General features: G+C 40.8%; 1 protein-coding gene across 6 annotated transcripts in view; it reads right to left on the bottom strand.

Annotated features, from left to right (window-relative positions):
- Positions 1-152: 152 nt before the first annotated feature.
- The window catches only part of WNK1 (WNK lysine deficient protein kinase 1), a 173,028-nt gene continuing 163,281 nt past the window's right edge, over positions 153-9,899 (bottom strand). For 3 of the 6 annotated variants that reach the window (XM_004381201.2, XM_023735695.1, XM_023735696.1), the window contains 2 exons: positions 3,728-3,918; positions 154-3,266 (listed from right to left, as the gene is read on the bottom strand). In XM_004381201.2, the coding sequence (XP_004381258.1) occupies positions 2,949-3,266; positions 3,728-3,918 (509 nt within the window). In that variant the 3' untranslated portion in view covers positions 154-2,948. Of the gene's footprint in view, positions 3,267-3,727; positions 3,919-9,899 lie in introns of all 6 variants that reach the window. The other 3 variants (XM_004381200.2, XM_023735697.1, XM_004381202.2) reach the window with 2 other exon arrangements.

The following is a 9,899-nucleotide window of genomic DNA, read 5'->3' as shown; positions in this document are numbered from 1 at the left end:
GTTACTGATTGGCTTGTTTATCTGAATTCCTTCTCTCTTGCCCGAAACTTACTGTTACTCACCCAAAGCCCATTGTTCTGTTATTTGCTTCACTGCTTGCTGTATTGACTATAAATAAACTCCTGGGACTGGAGCCGGGGGTTGACTCCTCAGAGTGACCCTCCTGGCCCCACTTCTCTGTAAGAGTTGTGTTTGGCTACTGTCTTCGCCGCCCCGACAACCGTTGCCGCTGCGACAAGTTATAAATGCACACATCTCAAAATAGAGCCATCAAGAACACATGCAAAAGGAATTTGCTGGAAATGAAACCCCACAGCTCAACAAAAGCAAGTTTGTTTTATTTGAATGGTTTCATTAAATAAGTCTACAAAGGTAACAAACTGAAGCACAAAGCGCAATCTTACAAGAAGCGCAACACCCAGAGTTAGTGCAAAATGTACAATTAACGGCTGCTGAGAAATTCCCAAGGTTTGAATTAATTTTATTTGTTTTGTTTTTTTAAAACAGTGTACATTGTTAAATAATGTAAGGAAAACATTTAAATTCAGAAAGATTTTTTTAAATGTGGAAAAAGATAAAGTGTACTATTAACACAAAAATAATTTAAACAGTTCAGTAGCACTAGTTCATTCCTCTAGGCTTCAGTTATTTCATCCACAGGAGGGGAAAAAAATCAACAGTAAATAAAACCAGTTCTTACTTTTTGTGTGTGAGTGAAGGATCTCAAAATTATTAAACCAAAATAATGAAACAACAAGTGTGCTGCATTTGGCTCCCTCGTTCCTCTGGTGGAAAGTATTGTTTCATTCCTCTTAGGTGGTCCATTTCTCATTTACGTGGCACCTTCTTTGTTCTATCCTTACTCTTATCCTCTCCCCAAGAATTATAGGCAGAGAAAAAATAAACAATTTTAAAAGGAGGGCTTGGAACCCCTGCCCTTTTCATTTCTACTTTTCCTAAAACCTTCAGCTTTCATCTTCCATCTTTGGGGCCTAGCCAACTTAAACAGGGCCCATGAAAGAACAAACAGGATTCAGATAGCCACCAGGCTCTTCCTATTTTTGTGGTGATTCCTGGGATGTGCCATTGAGGTGGATAAGAGGTTGGAAATATGTCAATTTCCCAACTAAGTCAAAAGAAGAAGCACCCCCAAAATTAGGAGTCCTAGCTTCTTTCCCCATCTTCAGAGACAGTAAAGATCCCGAACACAGCCAATTAGGAGAGTAATTCCTGAAAGCTTCGTAAATAATAGAACTGTCCATCACTAGGCATAGCACTAAATAATACTGGTTGGTTGCAGTTATATTAAGGGAAATATTTATTTGTGTGAAAATATCAGTTGCAATTCTGGAAATATTAAAGGTGGCACAGTAGATTATAAAACTGCAACCATTTAGGCATCATATAGTAAATGGGCAGGAACAAGCATTCTTTCCTACAATTATCTTAATTCAGATATGGGTCTACTTTCCACAGAAGATAGTACCCCAAGTTGAGAAATACATGGTACATGTGCAACAACAGGAAAGCAAACAGTTTTTCTTAGAGCAACCTTCTCCATCTATGACTTTTCACTATCACATTTCTCAACTTAAAAACCAGCCCAGCCCCCTTCGTGTTCAGGCATTTCTTCTAGGTCTCCCATCTGTTCAAGCCCAGCTCAAATAAGTAAGGTGTATGGCAATCATTGGCCAGGCATCATGTATCTTCAAAACAAGTTTGTTCCCCCATTCTTTAGTCTTTTTCTTTCACTTAGCACACACCACCTTTTATCTTTTAAACTGCCAGATTTTATTATAACACCTGTCCTCACTGTTCCCAAAACAGAACTTTCAGCTTTCAACCACTGATGTCAACTTAACTTCTCACCCTGCTCATCTTACACCTGCTCTAGACAAAATTGTTGAATGACTTAAAAAAAAAACAAAAACTCTCAGTTTCCCTTTGGCATATCCACTGCTGGGGTCACATGGACCTAAGATTTCCTTCCACATGCCCTCTGCTGATCTGGGGTCTGATGAGAAATTGATGCTAATGGCAGAAGCAGTAGAAGTCCAAGGCACTAAAATATCCAGCAAGCAATACTGGGAGAACAGAAGTATTCAAGTACAGTAATTTATACAATTTTACATTCACATTTATTTATCTAATACAATGGAAATACGAAGGAAAAAGTTAAAGTGTCTCAATAAGTAAAGGACAGAGCTAGCTTTTTTGAACTTTTTAAATCTTTCATATTTTACTCTTAAAACTACTGTTGTCCAACAACATTTATATATCACAGTGTTTCCACATCAAAACTGATGGCAAAGTTACATGTCCGCAGGGAACTTAATCTTTTTTTTTCCTAATTGCTGATGCTGCAGTCAAAGCTGCTAATATCTTTTGCTTAAAGCACTAATGACCTATCTTAAGAAAGGGTGGCAACCCAGTCCCCTGGTGTTTTTCACTGGGTTCCAAAGAGTTAAAAAAAAAAAAAAAAAGGGAGGAAGGGTAGGAGAGAGCCCAATAGTTTTTTTTTTTGCCTTGTCATCTGGATTCTTGAAGGAGTAAGGGATTTGGGGTGGTACCAAAATTAAGAGCTCCAGTGACCTGAAAATACAGATGGGGCCTGGTTTTACACTGAGCTCTCTAATAGCTTCCTGATAAATACGATCCTCTTTCCTAGCCCTCACTGTTGAGTATAGAGAAACAGGAAAGCATAGTTTGAAGCTGCCCCATCACAAGAAAGCTGCTCTTTCCTTCCAGTCTCACTCTAATAAGTGGTGAAGGGGGGAGGGAGATTCTCCATTCTGAGGGCTCAAAGCTGTTATTAAAAACATTCCCTTCTGGCAAGAAATAACCAGTTAAATGCAGCACTAGTAGCTAGTATATAGGCTACTTTCCCACCCCCCTACCCCCAGCATTCCATCTCCTGCCCCCAAATTTCTCAATTAATGTTTCTTGGTCTAAGTGGTCCGCAGGTTGGAACCTGGGGGGTTGCTGATGGATTTCTGCAAATTGCTGATGTTGAAATTCTGTAAGGAGGCAGTTCCTACGGGTTGGAACTGGCCAAGTGGCTGTGGTGCTGGGCCACCTGTCCCACTCCACTGGGTGCCAAAGGGGGCAGCTGGAAAACCGTACTGTTGTGGGGGGCACATAGACTTGGTGAAGTGACCTAGAGAGGTAGCTGATGCTGCAGAGATGGGGGCAGAGCCACCCAGGTTTGAGGTCATGGAGATGCACAGCTGACCAGGTGCAGAGAACTTCCTAGCCATTCCAGGGCCCTGAAAACAAAACAAGTATATGTAAACTGTGGTGTGGGTATTAACACCCATGGGTGTGAAACAGGTGGTACTAGAATACAATTCTAGAACTGGGACTGTTCTAATCTTACAGGGTGTAGCAAAATAAAACCTTCCATTATATTTATTGACTCTTTACACTTACCAGATAGAGGTGAGAATAACCTATTCTGATTGCAATGGGAGGAGGAACATTTGTGTGTGCGTGCATGCAGATCAGGGTGTTAAAGGAATAGGGAACTAGGGATACAAGGAAGTTAAAAATAAAGGGTAGCTGGGTAAATTTTACCTTGGTTTGAACAAACGTTAAAATTCATGTGCTACAAAAGGTGATGGCACAAAATGTTAAGTATCAGCCTAGGTAGTTTATATTGCCTCTGATTCAAATGTGTGCTAAGTGATATTCTAATAGATTAGGAAAATGGCAAAAAGGGAAGACTTACCTCATAATTCATGTGTCCTTTGCTTCCTCTCCTGCCTGAAAGATTCATGGCATCTCGGGCCCAATTGTCTACCAACTTGTGAAGGTCATCTGTGAATGTGCCCTTCCTGCTAGATGATGTCATGGCAGTAGGCTGAGCTTGAGGGGCTTGGCTGTTTACTGTTCCCCCAACGGTGTTTGTACTGCTGGTCCCTAAAGTTATAAGAAGCAACAGAATATAAGCATTAAAAGGAGCCTGGGCTATAATTTCAGGAAGAGGGAAAACTACAGGATGATGAATGGCAAGCCACAGAATGGGGAGAGGATGAAATTAGGAAGCCATGCAAGAAGGGAAGATTCCAGGGTTTTATTTAGCCATTTGCTTTGACATAATAGGGTAATGAAAACGGATTCTCTTCAGGAGGTGCACGTAAGGATGAACAACTTAGGATGACGGTAGGCACAAAGGGCAGGGACGTCTTTTAGCCCGTTCACATAGCACCTTAGAGTACTGGAACTGATTCCAGTACTCTTTCCCAGCATCAGGCTGACAAAAGAGGTGTGCTATGGTCAATGAGGCTAGTTGCTCTGGAATTTTGGTAGAATTCAGGGCAAAAGAAAAGGATTTCCTAGGCATCGGGCAGCGTTAAAGTAGGAGTAAAAAAGAAACGCAAAGATAATATGCTTGGCCCAGAAGAAGATAGAGTTCCCAAACCCTGTGGATAATGCCACATTCTTTAACCATTTTTTAATGAAAAGAAGTGATAAGAGAAGTAGTAGCATGCTCTTTTCAAAAAACTTTTTCACCTAGACCCATAAACATAAATTAATAAACATATACTTGGGAGAAGTTAATCTTTCAGCATCTCCCACGTTCCCATGAGTAAAAAACAACGATTACTCATGAAGAAGGGACTCTATGGTGGGCCTGAGACATTCAACTCCAGGAAGATACGGTTTTCCTGAAGATGACCTCAGCTTCAACTGATTCAAGGATTCTCCCCCCTCTTCCCAGAACAGCAAGCACTCCCAGGTAGAAGCAGCAAGAACATTCAGCTGAGGCAGGAGTGCAAAGGGAAGGCAGCGGAAGCTTTGAGGCTATGATGAAGGTGTTCTATTCCTATGGTCTGATGAGAAAGAAAGAGTCTGTGTCCTGCCTGATTTTGGCTCTGCCGGAGGGCACACTGAAGATGGTTCGAAGAGGCAAGTATTAGGGAAGAGGGAAAGAAGAGTCATGGTCTGGTTTTCCCCCCTCTCCCCACTCTTACCAGATCTCACATTTGCTGCAGAATAATAAAAGCTACTAAAGTAAGTTGTGAGCAATTAGGCCTTACGATACCCAAGTAATGCTGGGCGCTAAATAAGTGCATACATTTTCCTACTTTCAAGGTCAAAGCAGCACCAGAGCACAGCAGCACACCTGAAGCAACCCTTTATGCTGGTCTCAAGTCAAATTTAAAACCTACTACCCTGGAAATGGCACACACAAGCATTTCTGTGATACAGTAACAGCTAATTCTGAGGTGAAGCTGCAGAGTGAGAAGGGTCACATGCTTCTTATTACCATGGCAAGACATGGAACTACGCAGGGTGAATATTAGCTCACTTCTTAGTGCCTGCTGGAGCCACAAAAGGATTACTAGTGCACATACAATGTAAAGGGAAGAGTAAGTTCTCTCACAGTATAGGAAACCCTACTGGAAAAGTAAAAAAGCACAGGGAACAGCCTTCCTCAAATAGCAAATGTGAGTCAGGGTGAAGTCGGAAGCACAGGCAGTGAAGGTGGGCAGTCATAACAGTGAGGAAGTCTAGAAAGCAAGCATTATCACATGCATGAGGACTGTCATCCTGTTTGAATGATTACTGCTTAGTGAGCTTGATGAGGAGTAAGACAATCAAAACAAAAACAGAAATCATCACAAGTGAGCAGAGTTCTCAAAAGCCAAATAAAAGCAGCAGCTCAGTAGAAGTGAACACTGCTTATTCACAACGAGCTCATGCTGGGAGTCACACCTCTCTAGTCTGATGCTAGCCCCCCCTAGACGCTATGAGGCCCCTTTATAACCACATTTCATTTTAACCTTTTCTTTTTTTTTTAATTGTATGTTAGATGAAGGTTTACAGACCAAACCAGTTTCTCATTAAACAATTAATACACATGTTGTTTTGTGACACTGGTTGCCAACCCCATGACATGTCAACACTCTCCCCTTCTCGACCTTGGGTTCCCCATTGCCAGCTTTCCTGTCCCTTCCTGCCTTTTCGTTCTTGCCCCTGGGCTGGTGTGCCCATTTAGTCTCATTTTGTTTTATGGGCCTGTCTAATCTTTGGATGAAGGGTGAATCTCAGGAATGACTTCATTACTGAGCTATAAGGGTGTCTGGGGGCTTAACCTTTCCTTTCTATTACATAATATTAGATTCTGAAAGTGGGGCTTATGCCAGGAGGGAGAAGCAATCACACAGCTGACTTTCTTATTCTGGCTTCTGAAAACAGGCTTCCCTGTTAAAGGAGGGAACAAACAAATACATCTTTTCTGACCAGAAATTAACTTCTGGGAAATGCAGACCTTATTATAAAACTAGGAGAGAGGCCTTCCACAGTGTACTGATTAACCTCTAAAACCTTTTCAGTTCTGCTGAAAAGATCTAAAAAGTAGTATATAGTACTTTACCCCATAATCCACTTTTTAATTTCCTCCTGCCATAACACATCCATTGGCCCCGGCACCACCAGATCCTAGTAACAACAATTTATTATGAACCAAAATTTATTGCCCAGTATCCCAAGGATGGTGTTTTCTTGTTGACCCTACCTATAACCTACAGGTGTCCTGCTGGATCGCTGAACTCTCTGCATCTTAACGAGATGCCATTAATATAAGAAGCCAACTCTACAAAGTAACGTTTCTTTCCTCACCAATCTAGCAGACACCTCCCACTATGATGTAAACTCTCTAAGGGAATGGACTTTTGTATGCTTTGATCACTGCTGTTTTCCCAGAGGGCAGAACAGTACCTGGCATATACTTGCTGACTAAATGACTCTTTTTTCCCATAGGAGCTAGGCATCCCTGATCTCCCTATACAGATTCTTGGGCATTACCAACCCATGAATGTCACAGAGGCAGGCTCACAGGGGGTCATCACTGAGAGCACTGACTATGAGGTGATTTCTCAATCTGGAAGAATAGCCAGTAGTAAGCAATTAAGCATGTTAAAATAGTAGAAAAGGGTACAGAGACTGACAGATGGAAGTTAGGAATCAGGGATGTGTGAGGCTTCAGATTCAAAGAACTCATGAACAACAGGCTTTGCAATCAAGGACCAAAAGTAACAGAAAGAAAAGATAATTACTACAGAGTTGGTTGCAAGGACAGACTTTTTTCACCATCTTCCCTGAAGCACAAAGAGAGAGCAATGTGTTAAAGATAAAGAAACATCAGTGTAAAATACTTAGAATCTCCAAACAGCACACAAAAGCCCAGCAAGAGGAAACAGGAGGGGAGACAGATTGGTAGGACATGGCAGCCCTTGTCATACATACAGTTCTATGGGATGTAGCTAATTGACTGTTAGCCTTAATATGGTTATCCAATGGACTGTGGTACCTGGTTGACAGAAGTTGAGTTCCCACACCCAATCTTTGTGTCTAAGAGTAATGCCCTGCATTAGGGTCCTGGGATAGGGAAGGAACTCCAGTCTCTCAGGGCTCACTGCTTGAATTTCAAATACCCAAGCAGCCTTTCCAATGACCCTGTCCCGCTTTCTGTTTCTCCTGCTGGGTTGTTAAAAAGCGCTGAATAAAATGCATTAGCAATCCTACCACAGTAGGCTGTTACAGTTTTATTTTAGGGTAATTTAAATTAGCTATTATATTTCCACATCCCAGGTACTAAGGAGACATATATACATAATACCCCCCCCCCCACTTACTTTCCAGAAAAATCTTTAAAAGGACTGTGGAAAATAAAGCATTAAGCTAAGCCGTGCTTCCAGACATTATCTATTTTGAGAGTACAGAATAATGCATCCAAATCTAGTAAGACCCTCACCCCATAAGTATTTGTTCTCTTTCATATTTGCTTTAAGTCTGCCTCTTGGGATTTGTTCACTGAGGCTTACATGATATATACTGATGAGCCTTCAAGAGATGTGGGGGCCTCTCACTTTAGACCCAAATGGAAGTGATAAGATTTAAATAATGGCACCCACAGCCTACTATTCTCTAATAGATAAACCAGACTGGTTCTTCGGAGGCAGGAAGTAACTATAAAAAGCATGGGCTTTGTTGTCAGACTAATGCAGCCTCATTAACTATACCTAAATTACTTAATCTTTCTAATCATTTTCATTTAAACAGGGATAATACCACCTACCTTTCAGAGTGTGTAACAATTTATTGAATAAATGTAAAGTAGTACCTGTCAGGTTATACTTCACTAAAAAGCCTTAGTTTTCTTCCCTCTCAGACATTTCAGGCTGCGTAACATGCCTGATATGTCACCTTCTACTTCAAAACAGCCATCTCCCACTATTAATGTCCTTTTATCTTTCTAGCTGGACATGCAAATTAAAGGCTTATTCAAGTGTCAAGGTACTGATAGGCTTGGTCCAGGTTAGTCTGCCAGAAAAGTTATTGATCTGAGTCCTCAAAAATCACACATGCTTGGAAAACTGATCCACTGTACGAAATTAAGTAATGTTTCCCACCCCCATCTTTTGCTAATATAGCCCTGAAATAGTGATATGCGGGGGAAGGTGATAAACGACCCTCTCTCAAGTAGAGCCAATCATTACTAATTGAGGGTAACAAAAAAAAAAAAAAAAAAAAAAGAACAAGGGTTCTAGAACGATTACATGTGTGTGAATGAGGAAATGGAAATTAAATGTAATACATAAAAGCAGATTTGATGTACTTTCCTTTAAAATCTGGTCACTGTAGAGAACAAAGGGGGTTATAAATTCTTCCCATTGTGAAGAGGCCCAAGGACCTCTGAACCATACTCCAAAACAGTGATGGCCTTAGTACATGCATTTAAAAAGCACTTCAATAACCACATCAGAAGTTTGAGGCCTTAACAGAGAGGATCTTTATCCAAACTCTACCAAAAGTTTTCTACTTGAGCCTTGGTTTTTTTTGGTTGTTGTTTAAATTTTTATTTTAATATACATTTATTGATCATCTACTATGTGCCAGGTAAGCCCTGGCTAATCAGAGGGGAACTGTGAGTGCTTCCCAAGTGCTACATGCTTTTGTGTACATGATCTTATTTGATTTGTACAGTAGCCCTTTGAGATAGACATCTTCTTCACTTCACATGTGTGGAAGATGAAGTGGAAAACAATGGGTGACTGGCTATTAAGCCTTGTTTTTAACTAGAAAGTTGGGAAATCCTAGCAATTATGCGACAAATTTTCACATGTGGGTGCTGGACTTTGGTCTCTAATAGAATAAATGCTTAATCAGAATAACCGCACTGAAAACTCCTTTTTGAATTACTGATTTTATGGGGGTAGAGGGCAGTGGTGGTGGAAGAATCCAATGAAAAGAGATTCTAGAATCTTTTCAACTGGTAGATGCTTAGGCTTAACTGAGAAGAAAAAAAAAAAGAACACCTTCATTTACTCTGAACGAGAAGAATGGAAAAATAGGGTATACCTTTTACCTGCTGCCAGGATCTAAGGCATCACTGGTCATAATGCTTTCTGCAACTTATAATGATAGGGCAAGGAGACGATACAATACTGAACGTGACTGTGGAGTTCAGCCTTCATTATTCTAGATGACCCAGGGTCTACAGTCTTGATACCATATCTACTCTGTCAAGGAGTTATGAAAAAGCAATTCTACAGAATTTATTTTGAAGTTTATAAAAACCTATTATTATTTCTACATCTTTTACCATAATTAACATGGGGACCCAAACTTCTGAGGGTAATAGTTCAGCCAAGCTATTGAATAGATGATATACAAAGAGACAAATGAAAATGGACTGCATGAAACATCAGATCCAAGTAGCAGAAAAACAAGGACGAGGAAGGAGTAAAGGTGTTACACACAAAGAGCCAAGCAGGGCGTACTCAGAAATCGGGTCCTCCTGCCACCAGGTTTGAATGTCACCTGCTCAGATGCACAGTTAAACTTCGCATAGCCTGTGAGAGGGGAAAAACAGGGAAGAACAGAGAGAGAAG

The sequence above is a fragment of the Trichechus manatus genome, unplaced genomic scaffold (assembly GCF_000243295.1).
Source record: "Trichechus manatus latirostris isolate Lorelei unplaced genomic scaffold, TriManLat1.0 scaffold00081, whole genome shotgun sequence".
Classification (NCBI taxonomy): Eukaryota; Metazoa; Chordata; class Mammalia; order Sirenia; family Trichechidae; genus Trichechus; species Trichechus manatus.
Note: the sequence above shows the minus strand (reverse complement) of the source record. Positions and strands in the feature narration are given on the sequence as shown.